Source organism: Trachypithecus francoisi, unplaced genomic scaffold, assembly GCF_009764315.1.
Source record: "Trachypithecus francoisi isolate TF-2019V2 unplaced genomic scaffold, Tfra_2.0 Lachesis_group0, whole genome shotgun sequence".
NCBI classification, from domain to species: domain Eukaryota; kingdom Metazoa; phylum Chordata; class Mammalia; order Primates; family Cercopithecidae; genus Trachypithecus; species Trachypithecus francoisi.
The window spans coordinates 81,403,231-81,418,777 of NW_022681453.1; the positions used below are offsets into that span (position 1 = coordinate 81,403,231).

Here is a 15,547-nt window from a genome sequence, read left to right on the forward strand (position 1 = left end):
TTGTGTGATACACATAGGACCATAAAACTACACTTATGTATATCCTGTCACTTTTTTTCCTAACAGAATTTTACTCTTTGGTATGGTCCCTATGTTCCCTGTCTTGTCTCTCTCTCTCTCTCTCTCTCACACACACACACACACACACACACGCCTTATTCTCAGCAATGGAAAGGAGGTGTGCTGGAGTATCTCGTATAATTCAATAGACAGGCTAATTTTATAGAAAAATCTTACATAGTGCTACATATAAGTTACGAGTTAACAGGTGCAAATTTTTACCTATTCTGAGTTTTCCATACCATCAAATCTCCTGAAACAGCTTATCTCTACAGCATCAAAGTTTATCTTGAATAGTTCTACTCATCATATCTTTTGAATGTACTTAAAAAATGCTTAGAGTTGGAATTAAAACAATACAATCAATAATTACCATTTAATGGGCATTTATGCTACAGGCCCTATGACAGTATTTTCATATATACTCTCTTTCCTTCCCCACAGCAATGGCATGAGGAGGTGTCATCACTATCAATACATCTGAATCAGGGAGGTTAAAAAAACCCAATGGTACATGGGTAGAAGAACTGTCTGAATGCAAAGCCTATTTGTTGATCAATTATACTGTGTGCATGCATGCGTATTGTTTCCAAAGGATTAAAAAAAAAAAAACTTAGAAACATTGTATTCAGCAAATCTGAGGTGTGAGTTTATACTTAGGTTAACACTCTTCATGAAATCGCTTCCACAGTTTTGTCCTAGTTGAGGGAAAGATGGTGTGTTCTGATCACTTGTCCCAGGAGGGCACCCCAGAAGCGTCCATCCCAAGGGGCATATCGAAGCATATCCTCTTCTACTGGGCTGGTCACCACCCTACACTTTTGGAGAAAGCAACCAAGGCTGTCCAGACAATGGCAAATCACAGGCAAACACAGTTTAGGGGGACACATCATTCGATGTTCTAAAATAGTTGAAATATCTTACTTTTATTAATATTTTTCCTACTGTTTTTAGTGAAAATGGTACATTAAAGGCACATACTCTATGGCCAGTAGTGTGAACATAAAGAAATATATTTGAATAATATCTTTAAAATATTTCAAAGTTTTATTAAATATTTTTATTCAGTTTTAAGATCACAGTTAAAGTACTTTAGCATGTTATACACATGACTTACATGTGCAATTTTTAGAAATATCAAATTAGGTATAAGATTTTGAAGAAAGAAATTATATAAATGTGTATATTGACTTTTACTACACATACATCTAAGAAAGCAATAATTCTGTTGTACCATTAAGTGGAAATCATTTATTACATGGCATGTTTACACCAACTCTAAAGAGAACCAAGCCAATTTCTGAAAGCAAAAAAAAAAAAAAAAAAAAAATGAGCGATTCAGTCATGCTGAAACTGTCAACAGACTTTAGACCTGGTGGTCAAATGAAGCTGTGGTTCATTTATGACATGTGAGTAAGCAATTCAAACCTATGAGAAGAGTTTATAATCTGGTATGTGGAGTCTCAGGTGATTTTATTCTTTTTCTGACAAATTCCTGAGAGCAAGAGACTTGTTTAGTGCTAATGAAATGGAAAAAACGTTGCTGAGCCAGTTGCTGAGCTCCAGATGGCAAACCTTCCCTACCCCCCGATCCACGGCTCTTAGAGCTGAGGCACTCATGTGAGGAGTCAGGGGGCGTGAGCCACCCATCTGGTGGGCCACAGAGCGAAATCAGTGTTAATGCATGAACATGCATGTCTCTATGATTTAGGTTAGAGCTTGTGAGGTAAGATTTGCATTGTGGGTGGAAGAGTTTTGAGGCATTGAATTAGATCCTTGTTACTCAGTAACCAGCTCTGGCCCAAGTTATCAGGAAATCTTTGGAGGGAGTAGTAATGTTCACAATAACCAGTTCTGTGCATAAAAATCGATTTAAGGGCATGATCAGTTTTGACCGCTGATTGCAAAAAGAAAACAGCGGCCACAGATTTTTCAACCACAAGGTTTCCTCTCTCAATTTAACAGTATAAATCATACCACCATAGATCAAATTTGGCCAGAAGAGGAACCTCTGTGTTTTGTTTTTTAAAAAGATGCACATTTATATATTTGAAGGAAAGGGTAGCACATATAGATGGGGATTATGAGGAAGTCAAATACATTTGCCTTTTTATTCATGCTTGTTGCTTCTTTGTTCTGAAATATAAGGAAGATAAGGTCCTCAGTGAAATGAACAAAGTTGTTCAATATAGAGTATAATAAACTTAGCTATCACTTCCAAACGAAAGTAAAGCAGTCCATCAAACCCTGAATACTTCGCCAGACACATCTGGTAAGATGAACTGAACAACAGCTTCTTTTCAAATTGTTAAGTATGCTGTTAGTCAATCTAAATCAGATAATTTTTAAAAATCCAAAACTCAAAACAAAATCCAAATCTAGTTCTTTGGGAATGCTTGTATACACAAAAGCAACATCTAATTAACAATTAGTATACTTTTTATAAGGTGCAAAATAAGGAGCTATTTGGGAAAGCTAAGTTTTAATTTCTACCTAGCAGTCACTCTGAATACTTTATAGGTCAAATGTAACAATCACATTTGCTTCTACTGCCCATTTTCAGCAATACATTGTTCTCTCTGGAGGAGGCGGTTTGTGAAGTCAAAACACTGCAGTGGAAAATAGTGGCACTGAAGGTAGAAGCAAAAAAAGACAAACTTTTGAAACAGGACTTACTGAAATGAACTTTTAAAGCCGAGGTAGCCCATTAGGATTGGCCTTACATGAGGGCTCTGTGGAGCAGTGCAATTGAAAGTGAATCTCCTCAACAGCATCACACCCCGCAACATCCCCTTTACAAATGATGGATCCAGGCCTCCCACGATCTCCTTCCTTTTCCCAGACGAAGTGGTGGTGCTTCTCCTTTGCTGTGTGGAATGCCATCCTCCAGCCTCCAGCTGCTCGTCTTCAGAACACTTACAATTCATACAGTAGTTTAGCAGGCAGCATGGTCCCACTGCTTCACATTAATGTCAAATGCCAAACTTGGAACAGAGCTTTTTGGTATTTCCCCTCCCCTCCCCACCTTATAAACAAAACATGGCATTCAGTTTTCAGCTTACTCCTGTTCTGTAGCAATTTGTAATTAGCTTGAGACTTTACATAGGTGCAAACATTTCCATACATTGAGCCAAAGACTGCAGAGTGCAAACAAAATTTTATCTGACTTACAGTAGCATCTGACTTAATAAGAAAACAAAAGGATTTGAACACATTGGATTCTAAATAACCAGACCAGTTCAGATGCTCCTTTTTGTTCATAGTGTTCCATCATTATTTTGTTTCTCCAGCAATTTTGGTGGCAGGGAGTATAATCACACTGCTAACGTTGGAATTATTTTAACATGCTTTGGGACATGGCATCGGAAGAAAGCTCATCTGACAGAATTAAATAAATACATTTCTGATATTTGTGGGGAAAATGACTATCGGAATTACAACAGTAGAATTTATCTTTTAAAAGGGGTTTTAATGAATTAATAGTTTTGATCTAAAATCTGGGAACTAACCTAATTTGGGGACAGGAACCTGTATTTCCAATGTGGCTGTGGGACATTTTTCTTTTTCCTGATCTCATATACAGTACCCAAACAAATAAAAACTTTCAGGATGTCTTACAGTATTTTTTCTTTCACTCAGCTTCTTAGAGCTGCAGCTTCAGTTACTATAATATACTCTACACACTTCAAAATTACATAGGAAATACCCAGAATAACTAAATAAATAAAAGGCTAAAGAAAACTGGAACAGTACTGCGTCTCCATCTGAGACGAAATCTTCTACTTCCAGCATCGCAGAGAAGGGCTAGGACAATTTTTTTTTTTCCCAAAAGATTTATATACAGGCTTGAATCCAGAAATTAAGGTTAAAAGCATAAATATTGATAATTTCAACTAAATTCAGAATGGTTTCAGAAAGATATGATACAACAATTTAGAATAAAACAAAGCAGAAGAGCATCATATTTTGGTTTGCTTGAGATACATATAAGGTGCAACAACTTTTTCTCTTGAGGATGCTGTGGGACAAATGTTAGTGTAGATGGTATCTGCTGGCAGATTAAAGTACACACTATAGCAATATGATTTTCCAAAATAAAAAAGAACGAGAGAAATGAAATGAAAATGATAACAAGAGGTGGGGAGGAGAGCACTACATATTGGTCTGAAATATTTGTGCTAACAAATGTTGTTACCAGAAAATAACAACACTCCTCTCCAGCAGATTCAGGGCACCAGAAGCACAATTACTGAAATCAAGACTTAGAGAATCGACAAGGTGAGTCTAAGGAACTATAAAGCTTTGCAGGATTTCTGCTACTCTCAGTGCCTAACCGCTTAAAAATTAAGCATTTCTACAAAAAGGTTTGTTTTAAAGTATCTGAAAACAGTCATCTCCAGTAAGTTGCCCTCCCACCCCCAACCCTGCCTAAGGGAAAAGCCACTGAGGTTTAGGAAAAGCAGATCAAGTAAGATATTAATCACATAGAAAAAAAGTAATCTTTTGTTTTGCTTTTTTTTTTTTAAAAAAGGTCCCATGAATATACAGCAGTCTCTTAAGGAACTCTAGTGAAATGTAATTGGAGGACTGAAGGAGGGTGCTCTGGCAAAAATAGATCTATTCTAACGTGTTCTATAGAATAACAAGTTAGTACCATTGTCAAGGTGCATGTTCTGCACCATACAATTTTTGTTGTTGGTTTTTTGTTTTGGATTTTAGCTAATTATAATCTTCAAATCACTGCTAGCGAGTGGTCCAAAACTCCAACAGCCACCAACGTCGGGACCCAGCAATTTCCAACATTCACTTTTTGTTTTGAAATTTAGAAAATATTAATAAAACAGTATCATAGTAAAAATATTATGCTAAAGTCTGGAACTGCTCACTTGATTTATTCCTACATGAATGCAGTTAAGCTGTAACTTCTGATTAACCTTTTGCTAATTCCTTCTTCCTCCATCCGCACCAGGAATATCCATTTTTGAGTAATCATTCCGATGCTTTGCTACCCTCTTTACCTGCTTTGGAAAAAAAAAAAAGAAGAAAAACCTCTATATTTTTTTTCAATCCTGTTAGTATGTTGTACATATGTTCCAGCACCGGAACTGAAGTAATATCTACAACCATGAGAAGCTAAACCTAGTATGAATAGAGTCATTTTTTGTATGGCTATTAAGTCAAATTACAATTAGAAAAAAAATCATTACAATTCAGTCAAGTATAAATAAGAAAGCTAGATAAAACCATGTAAACTGTCACCATTTAGAGATCTAATTCAAAAGCTTCAAACTCGAACTAGCACTGTCAAAATTCCGCCAGTATGAAAACCATTAAAAATTATTGCTGGAATCCAATAATTAAAATTTGGTAGTTTGTGCTGTGACGCAAGAGTGGGGAAATACTTTGTGCTATAGAACAAATACCCTGTAAAATCTGTAGCCTCAGACTAATTTTGATTTATCACTTTGCATCTGTTGCTAGGAAACAAGACACTGTGAACATCAGGTGGTTAAGTCAATATGTTGAATGTTCTAAGCCAGTTAATCCACTTGGCGCTGGCATATGTATCGTTGGTTTTATGTTCAAAAGCAACAAAACACAAAAAGGAAACAGAGACTTGCAGGTGGATCTATGACTGAGAGTCCCACTCTGGTCAGGCATACCTCCCTCATCATTGACTCAATACCTCCTAAACAACACAAACTCAAAATGGCTCTAAAAACCTGCAGTGCCAATTAGGCTGTGCATAGCAATTGCAACCCGTCCAGTCAATCTGTGATGGATGTAAAAGATCTGTAGTTCCAAGTCCACATGAAGTAAGTGTCTTCAATGTGTTTAGAATAGTGAAGTAATACTAAGGTCACTTCTGAATAATATTTTTGTCTTTTTTTTTGTTTGTATGAACAATCCATTGGTCACCTAGACCCCTGTGTAAAAATACAAGAATCCTCAAGGCATGAAAACATCAGTAATCTGTAATCTGCAGGACTCTTCCCCTGTCTGGGAAAATAATTTGCCACAATTTGCCTCAAGCAAATTCTTCTTGGTCACTCAAGGCTAAGAAAAAAATTCAGATTGTAAGAGTTGTAATTTTTTTTCTCTCTCTCTCTTTTTTTTTTTTTTTTGCCAGCAAACTACCATTCTGGTGGCAAATATAAAAGTGCAGAATATATGGACCACGAGGCCGAGCATACACCACTAACAATGGTACATCTGCCTGCCCAGGCTGCTTGGGAGTCTCTGGAACAGGCTTTTTAATATTTATTCTACAATATAAATGTAGGTATAACCTATTATATAAACCATCTTAGAACTTAAATCTCCATGTACAAAAAAGACTAAGAATATCTAATAATAACTAGTGCAGTGCGTCAGTTTTTGTTTTTTTGTTTTGTTTTGTTTTGAAAGAATAACTAGGTAATATATGAAACTAGTTTCACACTCTCTGGTTGGTAAAAGAGATGCTGGATGAGCTACAGTAAAGGCAGCCTTTTACCAAGTTACCACCTATTACCGTCAAAAGCCTTCAATAGAAAGCAAAGCTCCAGGACCATTCTGTTTCTGCTCAATATCAGACAGAGAACCTTACCCTCAAATATTCTGGGTTGTGAGAGAACAAAGTGGCCCAGGATGCTAACTTCTGCTTCAAGTGAATCTGGGCCATGTGGGGCAACAAGCACTTGTTTGCAGTCTATATTTTCCACCACTTGGACTCACTAGCATCCCTCGGTAAAGACAAGGCTAGGATAGTAGGTAAAGCACAATGTTTTACAATGAAAGGGCGCTTCACTGGTCAGCGCAGGAAATAAGTACAGGAGCCTGTGGCATTTCTTTTGGCTGTCCATCATGGGTGAGCGGAGTTGACCTCTGACCTCTGTAAAATAAAAGGAAGAAAACAGTCACTTATTCAGCATATGTTATTAGAGACAGGAGAGGACAATGAATAACAGATATGTTCCAATATCTTGTTTAACAGTTTCTGCTGTTACTTACGTCATTTGATGAAAACTGTTTTTGCTTTAGAGTTTTTTCTTTTCTGTCCCTTTCCTTATTTTTTTTCCCCTTCCTCCTTCCCATTCTGTCACCCTTCCCAAGATTTCATATCTGAATTCCCCTCATACAACTCAACAGCATACCCTCTGACCTCAAACAACTAACCACTTCCATTTGGAAGAGATGATATTTTAAGTACCAACAGATTTGGGGCAACTCTTTAAGAAGTGGGAAAATTGCAATCAAGGACTCGGGTTCTGGGACAATAACTTCCCTGTTGATCCATTGATATTAAAAGTGACACATTCCTTTTCTTGACTTGCCTGAAGGGAAAGTTCTCCTATAGTAATTGGTAACCTTCAGGTAATTTAGTGATAATAAAAGCAATGAGTCTGGAAGAGAAACAGAGCTGGACTGTGACTCCAAAAAAACAAAAATTAATGAAGAAACAATAAACAATAAAACTCTCTGAACTCACATGCACATGGACAGAGAGTGTTTAGAGGAAGAAAACAAGTACTGATGCTGGATTTTAGATTTTAACAAAATCTACCCTAGTTGGGCCAAAATCAACATACATGGAGGGAGAACTCCAGACAGGACTAGAAAATTCATGGAAATTTCCATCATTTGGATAGAACCTATGCCAAACATAGCTGATTTTTCATTCAGCTTCTGTATAATTAGTAGTAAAAATACAATTTACTTCATGGTTATGAGAAAACTGTCCAAAATTCTTGGTAATTTCTACAGAGCTTCTCATTCTAAAAAGAGAGGACTGGGCACTTCCTTGACATTTTCCAACAGGCCTACCAATCCTAGAAAATGCACACTCGCTGCTCTGTAACCGACAATGGTCTGTAGTGCACAACACTGCACTGAAAATATGTGATGTATCACCAATGTTTTCATTGGGTTGACCTTTCAATATTGTATCTTCTTTAGAGTACACAGAACAAAAGGAGCTATTTCAAGATTTAGCTTATATGTGCTCTATAACTATACTCAAGTTTCTCTTGATGCACAAAAAAGAAAAATAATGTAGACAAATGACAACATTTGGGGGTTTCAGAATGAAATGATCACTTAATAGCCCAAGATATTTAGGATTTTAGAAAAGCAAAACATTTTAGAATCAAACCTCTGGATTAAGCTATTCATATGTGGATGTTATAGATACCACCTGTTCAATATGTTCAGCTCTTTGTTCAAGAAAGATGAAATTAAAATGCTACTTTTTACTTTTAAGATATTAAAAGATCCAAAAGAATTTTAATAAGTATTAAAAAAGGAAAAGAAACAAAAGTAAAAGACGAAAAGTGCAATGTAAAAAAAGATGGCAAGAAGGAGAGAGAAATTGGGGTGAAAGCCCAGCTAAATCCATGGAAAAAGGAAAGAAGTCAGAATTACAGTGGGACAGGACGATGTGCTGCAACTGATGATTCCAGCTCCCAGAGGAAGGGTCAGGTGAGATTCTTCACGATTTTCTCTGACATGACTGAAGCTTTCCTTTGGCAGTACACAAGATATGGAGTTCAAATCTTGACTGGGGCACAAATTGGCTGTGTGCTCTTGGCAAGTTAATTAACAGTCATTAAAATGGGAATAAAAAGGCCCACTTGGGAGGGCTAATTTAACTTCTAGTAAATAAACTGGTCTCTTCACAAAGGTTTGCTCCAATTCTCTATTTTGTGCATTTTGTAACACTGTCTAAGTTAGGTTTCTGAACCTAATGTTAGATTTTTTCACGGCATGAGTGCAGGTAATATATTCCCACCCCTAACTCCAAGGGCCACCCTTTAAACTATGAACCGAGTTGATGCTGAAGTAATGCTTAATTCATTGGTATGAAACCCAGGTTCAATTATAGTAAGCCTACAGGTAGAAGCCTGGTGGGTAGATCTGCTTTAACAGGTAAGGGCTCCAGTTACAGCTAAGACTCTCCAGGGTGATCTGTCCTTCTAGCTATTAAGAACGCTAACCATTTATTAGGTTGATGGTAAAATTCTAGTAATCATTACTGTTCTTTCTAATGGAAGGTTAAAAAAAATAGAAAGAACCTTTACTCATTATTTTTCTATACCTGCTATCTAACTTAGGCAGTCATACTTCAGAGACTATCTCATTTATTCATTCGCCCACTCATTTATTCACTTATCAATTGTTGTAACAGGAACTCAGCAAGTTGGTAACACAGAGAATAAAACCACTGTTTTGCTTTCAAAACATACTGAAAGTAGACAGAAGCATCGACAAATCAATACACCCCAATGTGGTCTGAGAGAGGTGTGAGTACAGCACACAGGAGCAACAAGAAACACACAGCCTAGCGCATCAGGAGGACTGAGAGAAGAGGACCGGGGACTAGGGTGGGGAGGAGGACAGCAGTTGACTTGATCAGAGGATGTACAAGGCAAGAGCTTGGCGTCTCTGGAAAGGGGTAAGTGATTCCACATAACTGCAGGGTAGAGAGTGTGGAGGGTGGGGACAATGAGATTGGAAGGGTTTGCTGTGGCTTTCTGCTAATGCAAATTGGGAAACATGGAGGGCTGGTTAACAGAGCAAATGGGACCATGTTTAGAATGCAGGCAGCAGCCAAGATGCTTATGTGGTAGCCTTTTCCTGTCCCTGAATTATTATCCCCCTCTCAATTCTTAAAGATTCCCTCTTATTTCCACAATTCACAGAGACACTTAATAACATTCAGGCAGATATTTTAAGTTCTCACTGAATGTGTATGTGTTTGTCCTCTATTTTTTTTTTCTTTTTTTAAGACAGGTGTTTTGCTCTTTTTGCCCAGGCTGGAGTGCCATGGCATGATCTCGGCTCACCACAACCTCTGCCTCCCAGGTTCAAGCAATTCTCCCTCAGCCTCCCAAGTAGCTGGGATTATAGGCATGCACCACCACGCCTGGCTAATTGTTTTGTATTTTTAGTAGAGATGGGGTTTCTCCATGTTGGTCAGGCTGGTCTTGAACCCCTGACCTCAGGTGATCCGCCCGCCACGGCGTCCTAAAGTGCTGGAATTTACAGGCGTGAGCCACCAAGCCTGGCCTGTCCTCTATTCTTGACTGTACAACTCCACGAGTGGAGAAGTATCTGTGCATTGTCTCCCTCAGAGACCTTAGTGTATTTTAACAATGTCTGTCAGCATTCACTTGCTATTAGGAACTTGCAGTGTACACATAAAAAGGAATTTGACTTCTTGGAAATATCTAGAGGCTATTTGCGAGGAAGTACTCAAACTGTAATATGACAGATAAATAGTAAGAAGCAAACCAAGCTCACGTCAGGGACTCCAGGTTTATCTGGATGTGAAAAAGGAGCGTGGGGCCTACAGCTGGCTACACCAGCTGCACTGGGTTGCGAGCTCTTTTGTACTGAAGACTGTCTAAGAAAGCAGCTCATCCATGGGTAATCCACTTTGAATAGGAATATAAAATACCTGAATTTACAATAGGCTTTTTTGCCTTCCCAAAGGATCCATTAAGTAGCAGAATACCCAATTATACACTTAGAACTTAATATACTTTCTGTGGGGCTTCACTGAGTTCAAAAGGTTTTCACATCTATGATCTCGTCTGATGCTTACAACTTCGTAATTCTTTGGGGATATCATTATGCTCAATGTAAAGTGAGAAACTAAAGTCCAGAGAAAAAAGTTACTTTGTAGGAAATCACAGAAGAGTTGAAGAAAAATCCAGGCCTCTGGCTGCCATGAGTCAGATCCCAAGATGCTCTTTCCCCTGAACTGCACTGTCTTCTGATGGCTGGTGATGGCACCAACACCATCACCAATAAGGGGCGTTCCACACACCAGCACTGGGATGCTTGAGTTACCCCACACAGCATCTCTATGAAATGTGTGCCACCTGCCCCTGCTTTTCTAGAGGAAAAAAACAAGCGTAGAGAGGTTAATAATCTTGGTCAAGATCTTTTGGTTTGCAGGTGATGGAGCTAGTACTCAAACCTCAGTCTGCAATGGAGACTCCAAAGCTCACTGGTCAGATAATACTGCTTCCCTGCTCTCAGGTTTTTTATGGAAATGAAGTTTAGCCACAGGATAATATATTCAAAATAAAATACTTGGCAGACTATATTCCCTGGTACTTTCCCACACTGCTAATTAGCATATATACTTTGGTAATACCTCATATAACCAGTAGTGCTCTTGAACCAAGTTTGAACCCCAATGCCCTGTAAAAAATGTCACAAACCACATCAAAGAGGTTGATCTGGTTTCCATGTTGCTTTCTCCTTCCATGTTCCACGACTAACCTGTGCACATTTTCCATGGCTGCCACTTCAGCCAGTGCAGCAAGGCTAAAGAACGCAGACACGGCAGGCATTTCTGGAGTACTGCTCCGCGTCTCCTCGACCTCGGTGTTATGTGAGGATTCGTCATTGCAGTCTGTCTCAGTTGCTTTAGGGAGACTCCTCTGCAGTTGTTCCTTTGGTTTGTCATCTGTAACAAAAGAGAAATCCATCATGAGAGGATCACTCTGTTCTCTCCAGAGAAGAGACACAGAAAACGCTATGCCGGTCAACGTGAAAAGAGCTAACGTTCTCTACTGTTCACTTTTGCTAACCATCGAATATTAAGGCTTTTACAGAATCTCTTCTCCTCCGTAACAAAGCTCTTTTATTAAGCTCAATTGCAACTATGGACGGCACTGTGCCCTGAGGCTGAGCTGAAGAGAAGCTGTGTTTTATCTGAGGTCAAAGAATGGGTCAGCCTTGGAGTGAGAAGGAAAAATGAGCCTCGGCTAAAATAAAACCCAAGGGACTTCTGTAGAGGGGCCTGTAGATGCTGTAAAAGAGCCCTTAAAAACCCAACTGACTAAACATTTCTCATGAACCTGTAGCGTGCCCTACTATGGCAACCTGGACATTGGGTATGCTGTGATACCAACACTTAGGATGGCCTATACATCACATTAACCAGTTCTAATGAGAGCCCAAGTTGTTATTTTGCTTAAAGATCTACTGGAGAGAAGACAAAACCCTCTGGTATTTACAAAGAAGTGGATGAAATGTTGTGCAAGGATGCCTGCTACAAATGAGTATACTCTCTTTATTATGTAGCCATTATAGAGAAGGGGAATTTTTATCATAGTTTAAAAATATTGTAAATATAGAAAATGACCGATAAAAGTTTTAAACATTATCTATTAGGACACAAAAGTGGTATGATACTTTTCTATGTAAACGGAGTGTTTCTCATATTTTTTCACTCCTCCTCCAAGTGAAACAAATGAGGATATAACAATCTACAAAATGAAAGTCACAAAACAGAACTCAGATTGGACAGAAAAGGAGGGAGGGGCCTGCTGGGCTAAACATCAAGACATCTAGTTTTTAGTCCTCATTCTACTTCTATTGTATTGAATGTACTCAAACAAAAAATTCCACCTCTTTGATTTTTTTCTCTTATATGACAGGACAAAATCAGGGCCTTTAATCTACTCTGTTTCTAACAATCTATATATTCAAAACACAAAAAAGTACATAGGATTCATGAACTGTCCTCTAAGCAAACAGTTCATCTCTATTAACACCTAGATTAACCCAAATCACATAAAATAAAACTGGAAGTACTGAGAGGCAGAAAGGCAACAGCCGAGGCCACTAGTACCTAGCTCGTATAGCACTCCAAGATTTTGGGGCTGGGCGGGTCTCAGTATCATTCATTGGCCACACCCCTTACCTTGGGCTCCTCAGGTCATGTCATTCTACTGCCAAAGATGCTACCAGGAACAGCAAACAGACCACAGGCCATGATTGAGAATGGAGAAATTCACCAGTTGGTTGAATTAAATCAGAAAACTCAAGAAATCCAGAAGCATTCTCAGGCTCCCTGCATGGTCTGAACCAGTTATATAGGAAGTGGATGTTGGATGCATCTTAAACTTAATCTACTGGTTTGAATGCCTGGTAATCTGGCTTGTAGTGACCCGAATAGCAGATCATGGTGAAATACTGATTCATCTAGTATCTTTAAAAGTCTAGGATCTCCTGGAATTAAGACTGCTTTGTGCACACTGAGAAAGATAAAGGGAAGATGACAGTCCTAAAAACTACCTTTCTTTTCTAGGAATTCAGATATGCTCTTGGAAAACTAGCTATGATTTTAAACATGGAATAAAACATGTTTGGAGGTCTGTAGAAAGGTGCAGAATAGACTCATTTTTCAGCAGGAACCACAGTTGCTTACAGTCATTTGCTGACATGGTGGTCACCTGCCTGCTCTGGTTATCTCTATCTAAAGCAGGCTTGTCCAACCCATGGCCTGAAGGCTGCATGTGGCCTGGGACAGCTTTGAATGCAGCCCAACACAAATTTGTAAACTTTCTTAAAACATTCTGAGATTTTTTCAAGTTTTTTTTTTTTGTTGTTGTTGTTGTTGTTTTGAGAGAGAGTCTCACTCTGTCGCCCAGGCTGGAGTGCAGTGGTGCGATCTCAGCTCACTGTAACCTCCGACCACAGGTTCACACCATTCTCCTGCCTCAGCCTCCCGAGTAGCTGGGACTACAGGCGCACGTCACCACACCCAGCTAATTTTTCGTATTTTTAGTAGAGATGGGGTTTCACCGTGTTAGCTAGTATAGTCTCGATCTCCTGACCTCGTGATCCACCCGCCTCGGCCTCCCAAAGTGTTGGGATTACAGGCATGAGCCACCGCGCCTGACCTGTTTTTTGTTTGTTTGTTTGTGTAGCTCATTGGCTATTGTTAGTGTATTTTATTTGTGGCCCAAGACAATTCTTCTTCCAATGTGGCCCAGGGAAGCCAAAAAATTGGACGTCTCTGGTCTAAAGCTCTCTCTTCTTACCCAAAGTACCTCCTGCTGGTGATACCCGGCCATCTGCTGTCCTGACAAGGTGTGTAATCTTAGTTTTCCTTGCTTTTCTCTTTTGGCTGCCCACCAAAGGTTCTTGCATTGTTGTTGGCTCTGGAGTGTTGAAAATGGATGGGATATTTTTAACCTTATGAACAGGCTCCGTGGTGTTTCTGTCTTCTGAAAATATGGCTGAAATAGGAAATACCATGCATAGTTATGCACAAAAACAGAAGGCACCAATATTGCTCTTAGAAGGAAACATGTCTAAATTTCTGACCCATCTGAATGGAGAATTTACACTCAGAGTTTTCAAAGTACTGATGGAAAAAACGAAATAAAACATTGCCCGTAACTTGTTTACTACCAATTGATATTTGCTTTGATAAATTAAATGCAGTGAATTAAGATATCCCCTCTTTTTTACATTTTCTAAGTCTTTGGATGTTGCACATTGGTGGGGACGATAATTTAGGTAAATCTGAGTAAATTATGTCCTCACAGACCCCAAGTCCTAGTTGTGATCAGGGTCCCTATCTGAGAGATCCTTTTGGCCAGTTGGCCTGGAGAGGCTGGTGAAAGAAATTTCTTTCTTCAGAGGACATTAAAATTAAATATGTACTTCTTAAATTTATATTTTTGGTTGGGACATTTGCTTCCAAGCACCAGGTTGAATTGATCAGAAAAGAAATTGAGGCCTGACTTTGTTTCATGTAGATTGACTGTGCAGTAAGGACAGGACAAATATTGTTGAAGCCAGCATGCCAAGGAAAGAAACTCTCTTTCATTCACTGAATTCTAAAACAAGGAATACACTTAGATAATTTAATGAAGTCCCACATGTCATCCTGGCTCGTGGAGGGGCTAGTTTTAGGTATTCTAATTGTAACCCCAATAAATCATTTGACAGCACACTCCTATATTCTGAGTCACTCTGTCAAGAGCAAGGAAGACACCTGTACCACAGACTTCTCCTGGTTTACATAGACTGGGGATGCTTGTGTCTTTTCTTATATACTCATGTTCTTGGCAGTTTGTCCCCTCCTGACCTTAACTTAAAAGTAAAAAAAGATGTGTAGCTGTGAGTTTAGTAAGTGTTTAGGGGTATAACATAGTTGAGTTTTATGATTGGGACTTTAAAGAAATTCCAGTGACCCAAGGGCTTTTAAGCAGAGAAAAGAAGCGCTTTCATAATTTTTAACTATCCAATTTCTTAGGATAGACATAGAAGTCATTTTTGACAAAGAAAAGGAGAATGTGGGTCAGAAAACTAATGTCAGACATGACAAGCCCTAAGCAAGCTAAATCTAGAGGAGGCATATCTGAAGGTAGATATTGGCAATAAAGCCATATATATATATATATACACACGCATATATATGTGTGTATATATATATTTGGAAGAAAAACTAAAATAAGAGGAAAAAAACTAGAGCAAGAATGACTCAGGGTGTGAAAATATGAACTTGTTGGTATAAACACTTGCACAGCCCTCATTTAAAATGTTTAATCTAGGTGTTTAATGGATTTAGGTACATCCTCAAGAAAGAAGGCTATGAATTAGTAAGATTTTTTTTTGTCCTGGAAATCATGACACCTTGTCTTTAAAATATGTTTCAAAAGAAGGGCTGATTCCAGACTTCACATTCCTAAACAAG

The 15,547-nt window shown here is 38.6% G+C and overlaps 1 protein-coding gene across 21 annotated transcripts in view; it reads right to left on the reverse strand.

Moving 5' to 3' along the window:
* Positions 1–1,088: 1,088 nt before the first annotated feature.
* BBX (BBX high mobility group box domain containing) overlaps positions 1,089–15,547 on the reverse strand; it is a 276,188-nt gene continuing 261,729 nt past the window's right edge. For 19 of the 21 annotated variants that reach the window (XM_033211372.1, XM_033211391.1, XM_033211380.1 and 16 more), the window contains 3 exons: positions 13,884–14,081; positions 11,332–11,518; positions 1,089–6,934 (listed from right to left, as the gene is read on the reverse strand). In XM_033211372.1, coding sequence (XP_033067263.1) covers positions 6,847–6,934; positions 11,332–11,518; positions 13,884–14,081 — 473 coding nt within the window. In that variant the 3' untranslated portion in view covers positions 1,089–6,846. The remainder of the gene's footprint in view (positions 6,935–11,331; positions 11,519–13,883; positions 14,082–15,547) is intronic. The other 2 variants (XM_033211393.1, XM_033211390.1) reach the window with 1 other exon arrangement.